The 15,652-nt window shown below is 43.7% G+C and overlaps 1 protein-coding gene across 1 annotated transcript; it reads right to left on the bottom strand.

Annotated features, from left to right (window-relative positions):
• Positions 1 to 845: 845 nt before the first annotated feature.
• On the bottom strand, positions 846 to 8,975 carry LOC143338080 (protein CutA homolog). The gene is made up of 7 exons (XM_076758233.1): positions 8,904 to 8,975; positions 8,627 to 8,750; positions 7,978 to 8,126; positions 7,057 to 7,116; positions 6,225 to 6,270; positions 6,075 to 6,124; positions 846 to 3,042 (listed from the first exon to the last, which is right to left on the bottom strand). The coding sequence occupies exons 2-7, from the start codon at positions 8,729 to 8,731 to the stop codon at positions 2,940 to 2,942; spliced, it is 513 nt and encodes a 170-aa protein (XP_076614348.1). The 5' UTR covers positions 8,732 to 8,750; positions 8,904 to 8,975; the 3' UTR covers positions 846 to 2,939.
• Between the last annotated feature and the right edge of the window lie 6,677 nt (positions 8,976 to 15,652).

Genomic DNA, 15,652 nt, shown 5'->3' with positions numbered 1-15,652 from the left:
CATGAGAACTGGGAGAACTGCTCGCTCAGTAGTTGGTGTCGCATGCCACATGAAGAGCGGGATTTCACGCACATGTGTGTGCATGTGGAGTTTGAGTTTCTGAAGCTGTATCTGCCCCAGCGCTGCTGGACATCACTCCAGGTCAGCTTTTGTAAAAGCAACAGCACAGTGTGTAGTGTGATCAATGGATGTGACGCTAATAACAATGCAACACTGAGCCTGCGAAACAAAACATTTTTTTAATGGTCTGGCATGTCAAAATGTGACGTCGGCTGTGTTTTTGGGAAAGCTGGAACAGAGAAAAGGTGCCCTTGAAAGCAATTGACCTCACTGCTGCTGTCGCTGGCTACACATTCATATGAGCCAAAGACTTCCCCTCTTGTTTTCTTTCTTCCGTATAACCAATTCATGAACACACAAGTTCATCAAAAATCCTATGTTAGCTCTCCATCCTTGCCTTGCTGGATCAGATAACCGTGTGTGTGTGGGTGTGTGTGTGTGTGCGTGTGCGCGTGCTTTATTATCCTCAGTTTATTGAATTGCTCAGTGGGAGCATGTTATCAGCGTCTGTTTCTTACAGGTTATTCTTAATTATCCTGTCCCTAACTCTGAATCCCATGGAGAATTTAATGACACACAGGGAGAAAAAGAATGAGCCATATGTTTCTATGTTTACTCAACTTGGATGATATTCATGTAGAAATCTATGGTATTTCTTTAGCTGCCTCAACCAATTGGGCTTTAACTGAATGTAGAGAAGGTCGAGAGAGAGTCAGTCGAAAATAATTAATAGCAAGCGAGAGAGATTCTGTAACAAACTGTATTTATTATTTAGAGGAGTGAAAACTGAGTATGTGTTTGATGTACAGCAACCAGTCATTATTGAGGTTGGTAGTACTTGAAAATAATGATGCAAATATACAGGAAAGGCATATTTATCTTCATATTAGCCCTTATATCAGGTTGGGAAATGGGTGGATTGTGTTTTTGTTACAAATTCTAACAAAGTACAAAACAACAGCCAACCTCTATTCATTCCATATGATACACATGAATATCTGGTTATCACTGCATGCGCGCTTTTATGTATATTGAAACACCACCATCTAGTGAACATTTAATCCAATTGCAGGATTCTTTTTCATTCTTTGCACTGATGAGTTGCAGCATTTATTTCACCCAGTGTCATTGCTCACAACCACTCACAGTATGCATGTATGTCATATTCAAACATGGCTTGTGCACACATACTGTGAGCGGATGAATATGCATTGAGGTAAAATACACCCACATACACACAAAAACACATACACTGCCACCAAATGGCCTGATCTCCGGACCTGATGGGGGGGGGATTATTTTGGCTCCACAGACACAACACCCGACAAAAGCATGTCTGCAGTTCTTTTGTTGGGGCCTCGTGCCGGAAACGCTTTGTGCAGACTGAGGCTTAGTGTGTATTTTTGTATAATGAGGTAAGCATGCATGGCTGACCGGCATGCTTGCAAATATGGCGTGGCACCTGGCAGATGTGTTCATTTTTAAATATAATTAACGGAAAACTTACACGCACATAATAAAATTCAGCAGACCTTATGTCCCACCTCCGCGGTCGTGCACCACATCTCCAATGCACATTTGTAAAAGCAAGAATCCAGATAACAAGACTCTGACCTGTGATGCTCTGCAGATGTGCAAGTGTATCCGGGAGCTGATCAACAAATTAGTTTGTTTCGGTTATTCAATATGAGTTTTATTTTTGCAAGACGACTCCTGTGGAGATCAAGGATGAGTTATCCAAGGGAGACCTGCTCAGATCAGCATCAGCTCTTCAAGACACAAACAAAACAACAAAAGCATTTTATAATTAAGTCATTAGAAAGACAAGTGGGAGACTGGGTCAAGATGTACAATGCTGCCAAGTGCTGTCAGTCATATCTGTTTGTTGATTTCTCCTCCTCAGCTCTGCATAGCTTTATCTGAGGTAACACAAGATGGCAGTAAATGTTTTATTAGTACAAGCTGAGCTTACCTGGAGCAGAGCAGCACTGAGATTCAGCTGTGCTGCTCTTCTCTTGTGCACACGGCAAACGGTTGTGTGACACTTAAAGCGTCGTTCGCGTCAATAAGGGAAATCTTCTACAGCCTGACAGATCAATAGTCTATTGAACTGCAGGTACATGTAGATTGCCATGTCCTTCTGAGGGCTGCTCTTTCTGGAAGTCAACAGCTTTAAAGCACCTTACAGGCAAACCTAAATGGCTACCTGAAAGATTGATACGATCTTAAATGAATGCATTAAGCAGAACCACAGAGCATGCTTCATGAAATGCAAATACTCAAAGATCACTGCTGTTAAAAGATAATGTCATCTGTTTAAAAGGTGCAACAATGTATAAGAAATAAAACATAATGAGATGTAGGCAAAGAATGCATGATGCAGAGTGTAAATCTGGAACCTTGGACTGAATTATCTCACTCAGTCACTCCATGATTACTTTCGACAGGCTGTTCAATTTGTCATCCATTTTTAAAAATTCCATTTGTAGTCAGTTTGAGCCATGTTAGGTCAAACGGCGCACAGCAGAAGGACAGTTATGGTTACATGGAGCCTAATATCTTGTGCACTGACTTTAAACTGACCGGTCGATTGGTCTGTTAGCAGTGTTAATTCACACCTGCCTGTCAATCAGAAGAAGATACTTTCAATGATTTTGGTAAAAACAGAAACTGATGAATCTCCACAGCATGCAGCGGACTTTGCAGAGAAAATGTCAGAGCAAAAAAACAGTAAAAATGTAAAGTGTTGAACTTTTGTTCAGCAGAGTGCTTTCTGAACCCTTCGATCCAAAACCTTCAAACAACAGCGCGTGCACACGGCTCGGCTTGCTCGTTTGGCTGCAGTCCATGCAGAGATTGGCTTTGATTTTAATGATGTATCAGTCGTCCGGAATGGCTTCATCCATCCACTTCATGTAATCCAGGTTGCCGTCCTCCACCAGGAAGCTGAGGACTTCCGGGTTTGCATAGGGATGGACAGACCTAGAAGGGACCCACACAAACACAAACATGTCAGAGGAGACATCAGATTTCTTCATGTACATGAATTCTACAGCAGAAACCCATTTCTGTACGAGGCAAGGCTAATTTATTTGTCTAGCACCTTTTGACAACAGGCAATTCAGAGTACTTTACATAAGACATAAATGCATTAAGATAAGATATAAAACCAACACAAGGCAATATAAAAAGACATCATAAAAATGACAGTGCTGTGTAAGATCTGAATAAATAATCCTAAATTGAACTTTTGAGCTCGCTCCAGATGTGCGGTCCATAAAAACTGAATGCTGCCTCTCCCTGTTTAGCTGCGACTCTGGGGACACCAAGCAGACTTGGCCCAGACGATCCAAGAGGCCTTTATTGTTCATAATGGAGCAGCAGATCAGAAGTGTATTTTGGTCCTATACCATTCAGTGCGTTATAAACCAACAGTGTCAATCCATTTCTCACACACAGGAAGCCAGTGTGATCCACTCTCCTGCAGCTCCGTTATAGACTTTTCAGAGAGACCCTTAAAGGCAGCATCACAGTAGTCAAGCCTACTGAAGACTAAAGTATTGACGAGCTTTCCTGAATCCTGCTGAGACACAACTCATTCATTTTATTCTTGATATATTCTCGAAGTGACAGTTAACTTTATTAAAGCTCTTTTGTCGGTAATTTATATCAACTTTGATCACTGTAGATTTAGCTGAGTACATTTTGTTCACTAACAGCAGCATTAAGTGCAGAAGAAGAGCCTGGTTTGGGCCTTGGCAGTGGGCCACTGCACAGGCAAGTAGGTGCCCAGTAGAAAGAAGGAAGAACAAAGAGGCATACTGGGGGTACTAGAAATGGGGCTGGGACCCTCTATGTCCTCACATCTTCTCTTCTCTCTGTGCTGACGCCAGGCCAAATCCCTGGTGCTGATTTGTGATTTGAGATGTGGCAGCGCAGCTTACTGGCATCCATTATCATCATTATCTGTAAGGCTGGTGTTACAGAATGTGCTTGCTATGGGCAGAAACAGACGACGTGGCAGTAACAGGAGGGTTAACCGTGTGAGTTCAGTGACTCCCAAAAGGGGTGAGGCGGGGGAGAGGAAGGAGGAATTAGGAGAGAGATTCATGAGCTGCTTGTCAACACGCTGACACTGAAGGCAGTGATGTTTTGTCTTTGCAGTCCCGAGGCTGCTGTGCGCCATCTTGGGCCTGACCGATGGGCATCGCAGGCTGAGCCACAAATGGTCCATCAGTACTTAAACTCCAGATCTGCTTGGATGAAAGCCACCTGCCCTGAAAAAATGCCTACGTCCCCGGAACAGATTGCAGCTATCAATACAGCTGATCCCCTTCAGACGGCGGGTTTTGCTGAGCCATGTATTCAGTGATAAGAGTCTGCTGAACCTGTTGATCGCTCTGTTGCCCATTGGCAGTGGTCCACTAATACAAAACTGGGCTAGTTTAACAGGTCAATGACGCCTGGTTTAGCCGCTCTAACTTCTCTCTGACAATATCAGCTGCCTTCACATGTAGAATAACAGGATTTATTTGGGGTTGTTCCTCAATCAGCTGAGATGCAGGACCTGTAATGCAGTATGTTTTAACTGTACTATTAGAGTTCCACCTTTTCATCTTCACTTCTGTCTAATGGAGATTTATTCATGGTTCGAACCTGTTCGCCGGTTGTTCTGTCGGAGGTGAGTGTGGTCTGTGTTTATGCCCACCTTTGGCTTTCCGCCAGATGTCCCAGGCTGAAGTTTGCTGCGCTGAATACATAAATTTTGCCCTCTGTGGGAGTACAGTCTTATCTTTAGGTTTTGCACCCAGCAGGCAGAATTCCCATTCATAGCAGATGTATTCACTGGTTTTGTTTCAGTGAGTCTTGGGACAATGGTCTCATCTAGAGATAGCTGCCCATTTAAATCTTTTCGAGATGAGCTCTGATTAGCTAACTCACCAGCAGAGTTTAGAAGACTTCTCCAGTTCGAATATCCTTGTCTGAATATGACAATCTTCTGCAGCAATGTCTGTGCACTTCATTGGTTCTGATGAACACAGAGGTGTTGTGCATTCAAGGGAACAATTCAGAATTTCAGAAGTCCACCAAGCTACTGTTCAGGGTACTGGGCTCAGTTATTGTTAAGGCTTGTAGTTTGAGACAAGAAAGAAAAAATATGAAATAGAAGCAAAAATAGCAGCTAAGCAGAGAGCAAATGGGCATCTGCACTGTGGTAAAGCAGGCAGCAGCAACCAATACCAATTATTTTCAACCTGGACTTTCTTTCCCAGTTTTTGCCATTATTGCATTTGACTTGAAGCGAGGCTTCCTGAGGAAAAGGAAGCTCTTAAAGCACTTAAGCAAGGTGCTTTAAAATTCATCTCCGCAACACAACAGAGGTCACATTGCAAGGAGGCCTGTCTCCACTGGGTGTCCTGATAATCCATTACCCAGGGTCTGTAAGCGATGCAATTTCAACAACTTGGCACGTCAGGAAGTCTAATAGGCTGATGCTGCAATGACAAATGGCCAAATGAGAAGAAAGATGATTATCTCTTAATGGTTATTTGATGGTGTTGTACTGGAATGGTTATTTCAAGTCGTGCATACGTGGGATCTTGCATCTGGCACCCCACAGTTGTGAAAGTAGAGACTTAACAGTAGCATCAACCAGCTTCTGCAACCTGACAGTATAGTTAGCTGCAGCCATGATAAAACAACAAAAATGGGAAGTGTCTGGTTTTGAATGTGGATGCTTTATTAAAACTCAAGCTGAAGCAACTGTATCCTGTTCTACTTCCTCTAATTACTCTCACACACAGCAAAAGTAAATTAGGCAGCGTGTGAGCAACACTAATATATTACAAAATATGCTTCTTATGAATAAAAAGTTGTCGAAGTGTGGGCTTTTTTTACGCATTTAATCTTTAATGCATGGCTATAGTAGAAAGCATCGAGTTAGTCTGAAACTTTAAGAGTAATTCTCTGTTTTCAATAATCTGAAATGACCATAACATAAAGCAACATCTCACCTCACATAATCTATGACTTGCTGGATCCTGGAGGTCTTTGTTTTCACCAGCTGCAACAACAGGGACATCTCATCTTACAGTTCTGCTTTCTATTCCAACACGCCTGTTGAGTACATGTTGATCGCAAAAGGACTTTCTCAGGAAGTTTACCATCAGAACTTCACTTGCATCCTGGATTTCACCTTTCCAATAGTACCTAAAGAACCAGAAAACAGAAGATGTTAGACCTGGATGGTGGACTATGCATGCACATGAAGGACTTTAAATTCGTAGGGACTGAATAGGATGCAGAGCTTTTAAACTCAGTGTGAATGCTCTCATGAAAACTGGATTTTCTGGAAGAACACAGCAGTCAAGCCTTGCCCAACCATTTATTATGGCCACAGTGACTTACAGTGATACTGTCAAACTGCTCCTGACAGGCTTTTATGGTGTCAAGTGCAAAGCTGCATCTTTGCTTTAAGCATGGTGCTTTATTTGTGTGAGAGCGACAGCACAACACAAACTAAGAACCCATATTTAAGCATGCGAAACGTCAAAATAAATGCTGAGAAACGTTCATGAAACACCTGCACTCGCACATCAAACCCCGGCCACCTCCCTCTCCCGAAAATAATCCTCTATTTTTAGCCTAAACCTGTTTGTCTGACAGGTTTAACACTGCCTTTTCTATCCAGCTACCCTCTGTCCTCTGCCCCCTGAGTTTTCTTGCTCCTGTCGTGGTTGTGCATTAACAGGAAAACTAACCAGTGCACATAAACACAAGAGCACTTTGAAGGCTAACAGCCACTCAGTTTCTAATGATGGGAAAACTCATAAAAGCATTCGGATGCAGCCCATTCAGCTTGTGGTTTCTTAGGCAACCGGCTATGTAGAGCATATGATTTTACATATGTGTTTGAGTGAAAGACATTATGAGTAAGCTGGTTGTGCTTCAGCCGGGTACAATGTTGTGTCAAGGTGGGGGGCGAATATGATTTACATTGTGGAGGTCCTGGAGAGAATGTTAATGCTGGCTGCCAGCCGCCTCTCCATGATGGCCCTGGAAAAAGAGACAGGATGGTTGGGAGCGTGGATGGAAACGGAGGGGGCCGACATGGAAAGAGAGCAAAGAAAAATTAAACATGAGCCACCAGCTCTTTATCAATTACAGCATGAAACTGAGCCCTTCATTATGGCGCTCAAGCAGGCTGCAGGAAAGGTCTTTTATGCAGTAAATTCAGAAAAAGATAGCAAACTTTGCTTTCTGCTGCGGCTCGGCTGATATTATAGTTTATCACCAGCTCAGCCGTGCCCCCCCCTTCCTCTATCCAGTGCCTCAGAAGGAGATGATTTACATATCTGGCACCCGAACTTTGGCTTCTTTCTGTCTTGACACGTGGTAAATAGAGCTCATTTACATGCAGCTAAAGTGCCAACAAAGGAGATGAGAGTGCAAACACAGCGCTCTTGCAGTTGTGGGCTTGACAATGCCGTATCTCTTCCCTCGACAGAAAAGTCAAACTCACGCCTCGCTGACTGACTTTGACTTGTTTAAATCTCTTTTCAAATCCATACCAAAGGAGAGGAATTTAATTGGCGTCCAGACTAAAGGGATAGTTGGATTTCGCATTGGCCAGACTAGTTGTTTCTAGTCTTTGTGCTAAGAGAAGCTAACAAGTAGCTAGCTCGAGCTCCACATTAACTGTACATCGATTTTCTCATTTAACTCTTGACAGTAAAGCAAATAAGATAACACTTTATCGATCCGCTGGGGGATATTCACAAATATGCATGTTTTCCAGAATGTTGAACTCTTGCTTTGACGTATTTGAGCTGAATCACTTAATTACATCTGAAACCAGTTGAAAGGTTTACAGTAGTGTGACTGTAAGAAGTGACCTTGTCTGATTCTGGACTGTACCTGCCAATGTCCTTGGCCGCCTGTTCGTTGGGACTGTTGACGAGCAGGACTGAGTGGTGGCCTGGCACATAGCTCCCCGTCAAGGCCGAATGAAGGTGGACCCCAATGGACCACAACCCGGGGTACACGGACACGAACAGGACCAAGAGCTGGGGGGGGGTGCATCAGGGGACAAGAAGAGCTGAAATGTCAGACTGACCTCTCAGAGTTTAGGATCAGGTTTGTGGGTGATGTTCGTGTGTGTCATCAAAGATTTGGACATGTTTGATGTTATTTTAAGTTGTTATGAGGCGAAGATATAACTCAATGTAATTATCTGCTGCCCTCTCAGAGGATTGCCGTGTTTGGATTGGATTCAGTATTTATCCTCTTATTATTTTGGCGCTGTCTGTCACAGATAAATGAGTATAGGCTTTGACTTGGACGCAGTGACCAATTTATAATCTGTCCTAGTTCTCCGCACAGCACAGCATCACTGCCAGACACAGATGCACGGAAATCCGACGCCAATATGTTAGAAATAATACAATTAACAACAAGCATTTCTGACATCAAAGCCTTCCAGTTAAGCGTTTCTGGAGACTTCTCTGAAAGTTTTCAGATGAAAAATGGCGAGAAAAGTCCAGGAAATAATGACAGGGGCTCTTACCAGACATATTATGAGCAGCACCGGCCGGAAGACGGAGTAGAGGCCAGGCTCTCTGTGGCACCGCTGGAGCAGCCACTCCATCCTGTGAGCGCCAGCGAATGTCATTCCCACAGTCCGCCCGGTGCTGATAATAAGAGGGACAAAGTGCGCTCAACTTCGCTCATAAAAGCGCGCAGACTGTCAGCGGGGACAATTGCTCTTCCGTTATTTTTACAACCTTTTCAGCAGCGGTTGAACAGCCGCTTTGTTGGAGAAAAACATTCAGAAAACTCATTACCTTTATTGAAGAAGTGCATTGTGTTGACAGGTACAGCAGGTCGGGCGGTCATAGGCAGAGATAAATCTCCGCGCCGTTCAATTGGTTGCTTCGCACTTCCTTGTTCGCCGGTGACCAATCAAATGTTCGGCTCACCTCTGCGGCCCTGCCTCCGGCCTGGGTCATAATCGGCTTTGGTGTCTTTACAGTATAAACACCAGCCTGAGGCCGTGTTTGTGATGGAGTTACACAGCTGTGAATTCACGACATCAGAAGAGAGTAAAATGGATTGAAAGAGATGAGGTCCAGATAGAGATAGAAGTCTCTTTTGTAAAAAAAAAAATATATATCAGAAACCATATATTTAGCTTTTAGTAACAACATTTTCTTATATTAAATCTCTTATAATGATGCCATGTAACTTTACTTGACAGCTGTATTAGTTAGTTTCCAGATTAAGATGTTATGTAAAAAAAACATATAATGGTTTTATAAAAAATAATCCACTGTTACACAGTAAACTACCCAAGAGTAGGCATAAAGTTGTTAAAAATAGCTCTATCTCAACCTGCTGCAGCATTAAAATGTAATAGCAATAACAGCTACAGTAATAATTATCAAATGAAATCAGGCTACGTACACAAAGGTGCCACTGTGTTGCAAAGTACTCACTGAAAATAGGCCAAAAGTTGTAGTACTGCTGTATTTCTACAGAGGTCATGCTACTTTTGCTTAACCTCTGTGTACTGTTTGGAGGCCTGGAGACCCTCCTTGGACATACATAACATAGTTTATCACCTTGAAACTTCTTGACTTTTCCCAATATCATGAAAAGTGATCATAAACAGAATTTTGACCTGATCTCAGAAATCTGCTGCAGAAAATGTTAGTTAAATAGAGGTGAAAGGACGTTTTTACGCAGCATTACCTCTCTCTCTCTGTCGCATCCAACTGGGATTTTGACCTCTCTGGGGTCCCAAACGTAGAGTAGGTACATTCACTGTGAGATAACATATGCAGGCTTCTTTGTTTGTATGACTTTTTGGCAAATGAAAGGGAGGTATATGTGTCAATTAATAGCCAACATATAAAAGGTATATTTTCTTATTTGATATAATAGCAGCACGTTATGGTCTAAGTGTTCTAAGCTGTAAAGACTTAAAGGCAATGCCCAGATGATAACATTTTTAAAGACACCATATATGGAAATGATATAAACTTTTAAGGAACACTTGTTGCAGATTAATAAAACTGCTATTGGTATTCTAAGAGAGGCAGAAGCAGCTTTCAGTGATGTGCAATCATTAACTCTACACAGCACCTGGACAAGATGTGCTCGATTTCACATCGAAAGCACTGATTATTCTCTTAAATAACATGTGCAGATAAACAGAAGCAAACACATGTGAACACACGGAGGCAAAGAAAAGGGCTCTGTATCCTCCTGTTCTAGTCACTATTCTCGGGTCAATCACATGCAAACACACAGATCAATGGGTACACACACATCACCGGCACACACAGTGACTACATCAACTCGTCCTTTCACATAAGCTAAACAGAAAAGCCGAGGACCCTGCAAGGCTGCATGTGAATGCAGAAGAAACAGACGAACAGAGATCTTACAGAAACATGAATAATTCAGAAGTGGATTGTTCAAGCGAGAGCAAACCAATCTAATACATTCTGCCCGGTATTTCATTGGCATACATGAAGCAGAAATATGGTGGGAAACTGGACATCGGAAAACAGACTTGTAAAGAAAAGTTATGTCAGAAGTGCAGCTGTATTAGTTGGTTGTATTTGTTGGAATATGAGGGCTTCGCTGCTGACAGAAGTCGGCTCATAGAAATAGAAAAGTCAATTCATTGAAGCTTTTTAAAAAGCGTTTTTGTGCAGGATGTCCACATGGGGGAGTTGTGGGTCTATGCATGTTTCTCTATGGCCCCTCTCTCCATTGTGAATAAATTAAATGCAGAGAGTTCATTCTGCATGTATAAAACTCTCATCGACTGAAATGAAATGTAAATGCTCCGACAAAGCAAGTCGCATGACTCATCCCATTCAATTTTTTCTCTTGACCTCTTCCCTGCCAGCCTTGTGTACTTTGTTTTGCCTGCACCCCCAGCCCCAACACCACCCACTCAACTCCCTCATCGGACACAGCACAGATCAGAGAGAGAACAGCAGGGGGCGCCACGGGCATCACAGTCCAAGAACAAACCAATTTATTTCCCAAGCTCACACAGGCTTCATTTGAGAGCCCATCAGAGAGCTCCAATAGAGCCACTTAAGCCACTGTTCCCCAACATGAAAGAAGCACACCAAAATAGAGATAGGAAGAAAGGCGAGGAGCCGGAGGAGAGGCGTTTGATCTGCTTGTTCTGGGGCATCACTCAGAGGGGTTCGCTTCCCCTAAGGACCGCTGAGGCCTGTTTGTCCCTTAGAAGTCTAATGTGAAAAATAGGATAATTTTTATTTCTGTCTGTGCTTCTTGTCTGTTTGTATATAATGAGCAGGGGAGACTGGTCCGGAGAGGCAGAAGAGGATGCTCCTCCTCTGCTTTTGAGAAGCAAGACGGAGATCAAAATATTGAAAGAGTAATAGGCTGAAATACACCAACCAAATGACCAAATTCTGACTGAAATGCTTTAACAGTGACAGCAGCAGGGCAGGCAGGAGGGGAAAGGGCAGTCTGTGTGATGTGGTGGTGGAGGACAGACGAGCAGGGGCTCCTGCTGTCCTCCTTTGGGTAGGATTTCTTCATCAGTTTGATTTAGTTAATTTTTTTCATGCTCATCTGTTACTGGCCAAAACCAAGTGGCAGCATCTGTGGCTGAAAAATGAAGCCAAAGTCAAGGTGCCAAAAATTGTAGTTCCCCGAATGGCCACTTGAGGCTGGCTCCAAAACCAAGTCGGTCCCCATAGACCCCCATATTAAAATGGCCAACTTTAGAGCAGAAATAAGTGTGTTTGCAGCCTGGTGCAACAGTTTTGTTCTCAGGGTGAATTTTTATATAACTCACTGACATTACAGTAACGATTAAAGTTATGCATAATTACCTCTGGGTGAAATCACGACTATGCCCATGTTTTATACAGTCTGTGGCCAAAACACAGTTGTGAGCTACTTAGCCAACAGTTAGCTTGTAGTAGCGGCCATGAAAGACTGTTGAGCTTCAGGCAGGAATGGATTTGGACAGCGGGGTGTTAGGATGCCACTGGAGAGTGGATGCAGAGCCCCGCTCCGCTGGTGCAGCCTTGGGCCTCACCCCCTCAGCTGTCTATGGACTATGGAGTGCGCTCCCCTCACCCGGGGCTGGATCTCAGTTTGAGCGCCGGACTGCTGCACAGCTTGGAGGATGTTCCCTTTAAAGCTTCAAGTTATACATTTAAAACTAACTCTGGATCTTGATAAAAAAATTCCTGGATGATGATTTTGATGTGGAAGACTGGGAGCACCTTCAGAAGGAAGCACCTTTATCTTGCTGTCACTCAGATGCCTCTTTATGATGTGCACAAGCTAAATCTTACGCAGCATAGCACAGCAGCTGTGCTATAATTCCTAGCTATTGACTGCATGTATTCGTTATAGTGAGGGTTGATAATGCAGTGCAAATCAACAGCAACACAAACAGCCTCCAAAATGGCCATAAAGTTGAATCAACACCTCTCCAAAAAACTTTATTTATAACCTTTTTGACAGCAGGCTTTATTGAATTGCTGCTGTATTAGACTGTATAGGCTCATAAATTGGCAACTCTAGTTTGTTATTATCTGCCTGATAGCCCTGTACATCCACACGCCTGATAAATACTCTCTTACACCTGTATGGTTAATCTGCAGACAAGAGAATAAAAAAAAAAGTTTTTAAGAAATCTTGTAAGCCAACTAGTGTAAACTAACATGATGCAGTGGGTTGGTTTTCTTCCTGTCCTCCAATTTCTTGAGTCACCAGCCGCCGCTGATAATGAGGCCACAAAATCCACAGAGCAGAGAGGAGAAAATGAGAGATGAGGAGAAGAAGAAAGGTACAAAGGCGTCTGGCAAGAGGTGCCTTGCCTGCGATTGTCTCTCGGTGGGATCAATGGAGCTCACTGTGAAATAAACCAAAATCTAGCTGGGAGAATTAGGCAGATGAATAGAGACCAGAAAACAAAGACTTGAGGTGCGTGAACACAGAAATGGAGAGGTGACAGAGAATGAAAACTCCGCACATTTCTAAATCTCCCGGAGCCTCTCACTGCTGTTGCCTCCCTCCCTGTGTGGCACTGTCATTACTGCATTGAATTAGAGGTAGAGGATGCAGGGGAAGAATCCGTACACACCAGTGGACACACAGAGGTCAGATAAGTCCTAATGAAGGGACTTTCCAGACTGTGATTACCTCTAAAGGAAGAGACTGGTCCTCCCAAAGAGGTTAATTAAAAAAGTCATGGGGGCTGAGCAGGAAAGTGTCTCCATCACTGCTGTGAACCCCGGTGACCCCTCCATCCTCTTGGACAGACAAAGTCATCCATCACGGCTGATTCCTGGGCTGTGTGGCTCCTGCTGGTGCCACTGAAATCCCTGAGTGACTAAAAACACACAAGTGTATGTAGCAGCACCACAACTCTGACAAGCAGGGAGAAAAAAATACACCACCGCCGAGACATCCCCTGCTGAAGTCCCTCAGGTAATGAAACCTCTCCCCTCTCAAGGATCAGACAAACACCATATCTTGTCATCTTCCCTCCGTTCTCTTCCTCGATCTTCTTCTTTCTTTGTTTTTTTTTTTACCCTCTATGTCACAGCAAGCGGAGCACACAAGGCCATTTATCAGAAAACCGAGCTGACTGTCATGTTGTTTATTTCGTCTGTGCTCTCCAGAAAAGATTGCAAAAATAGAGTATTTATGTTTGTTTAGCAGCATAAGCACACTGTTCATATCCAAAACCATGGGTAAGCGTTTAAGCTCAATGCTTGCCGCGGGGAGAAAGCAGAGTATGGGAGCATTACCTTCCTCGAACACAGCATGAAAGAATCGACATCATCAATGAAAAAAATCCCTCCAGCAATCCCTGCTGAGAAGTAAGATTTGTCATCCCTTTTTCCCTAGTTCTTGGAGGTGAGGACAAAGGTGTGATAGCGTCCAAAATGGAGAGACACAGTGAGGATTGGCTGACTGAAGGAGGATAAGAGGAGAAACAAAGAGAGAAAAATGGAGTGTTTTGGTTGATTGGGCTTGAGAGAGAACAGAGAGCCCGGAGCAGTCTTACAGGAAAAAGTTAAACATTTTCATAAATCTGTTCTCATGGAGTTCACCTGCAGCGGCGGGAGGCTTAAATCACGTCATGCTTGATTGGTTGAGAGGGGAGAAGTCGATCCCGAACGCGGGGGGCCACCTCCACCTCAGGAAAACCTGAGCTTTCTCATTACACTTTCCTCACCGAGCCGTCTGCAGCATAACCATTCCTCGTGCTGACGCAGGTGGAATGAGCTCATTCCCTCTCTATTCACAAGCTGAGTGCACCAAAATGCAGAGAAGGGAGAAGCATAATAAGTTCAGACTCCAAGTTAGAGTGCCTGCAGGCAATAAAAGTGGAGGATGAACAGTGGAGACTTGATGGAAGAAGAGTGTGCGTGGATGAGCTCGAAAGGGGGTTACAGCTGGAAAAAGAGAACAACGCTGCTCTTGGCTGCACCATTTCTTCACTTATATCCCTCAAATCGTCTCAAAAGTACTTGTTCCAAATGTTTTCTACAGGGGCGCCATGACTGGCGACCTTACACTTAAAATAATGAATCGAAATACACGCTCACACACACATACAGACACATACACAAACAGGTGGGCTAGGTTATGGTGGTGTCATGCTCTTACAGTGTGCATGCACGGATGCACGCTCAATGCGTAGACATGTATCCACCTTCAGATCATACATATAAATGGATGGAAGCACAACAAACCTTGAAATGTTCAATTCTGCAGAAATTCTGCTCACAAAGGCAAGGTCATTTGAAAAAACGTGGCACCGGAAAAGACAAACACATTCATGCGCCATCCAGTGCAGATCAAACCTTGAGCTGGGTGTATGTAGATGTGTGTTTGGCAGTGTGTGTGTGTGTGTGTGTGTCAGCCTCAGACACTCAACCATCAGGCAGTGGCATTATGGAAATGCAGGAATCACCACAAAAAGGGCAGCCAGAGGGATGCTCAGGGCAAAATGTTATGTACACCACCTAATCAGCCAACCAGCTACCTCCGCTCCCATTTATCCTATCTGAGTCACCCATAAACCTGCAACCACTTCATCTAATCTCTCCTCCTCCATCTTTAAGTCACAATGTTAGCCCATTCCTTATCTCACACACCGCCGCCACATCCTTTATGCACCTGCCCGGCAGTAACCCCTGTATTCCTGCCATTCAACCAGACTCTCCCTGCACACGTGTTCCCGCCTCTGCTGACTGTTTAATACAGTGGACTGAGCTTATGAGTCTGAAGCTAATGTGGACAGCAGGGGGCCAGCAGGTGACTCTACTGGTGGAAGCCTACGAGAGAATGATTCCACGTCTCATTTGATTTATTATCTCAGCAAACATTTTTTTTAATGAGTTCATGGTCTCAATCGGTAGTTTCAACTCCTCTTCAAGGCAGCATGATGTTCATTTTTGATGGCGACGTCCATTTCTTTGTAAGGTCTACGGCAGCAGCTCAGCAGCACGCCAACACACTTATATTCACTCTCCGCCACATTTTTTTATTGTACTTTTGCCTTAGTGGTCCA

Source organism: Chaetodon auriga, chromosome 19 (assembly GCF_051107435.1).
Source record: "Chaetodon auriga isolate fChaAug3 chromosome 19, fChaAug3.hap1, whole genome shotgun sequence".
Classification (NCBI taxonomy): Eukaryota; Metazoa; Chordata; class Actinopteri; order Chaetodontiformes; family Chaetodontidae; genus Chaetodon; species Chaetodon auriga.
This window is presented reverse-complemented; position numbering and strand designations above follow the sequence as displayed.

Excerpts from the sequence above, each read along its gene's own strand:
- LOC143338080 (XM_076758233.1), bottom strand. The coding sequence starts at position 8,731 with ATGACATTCGCTGGCGCTCACAGGATGGAGTGGCTGCTCCAGCGGTGC. Across the intron at positions 7,117-7,977 it reads GCGGCCAAGGACATTGGCAG|GGCCATCATGGAGAGGCGGC; the intron begins GTACAGTCCAGA and ends CTCTTTTTCCAG. Across the intron at positions 6,125-6,224 it reads ATGCAAGTGAAGTTCTGATG|CTGGTGAAAACAAAGACCTC; the intron begins GTAAACTTCCTG and ends CTGTTGTTGCAG.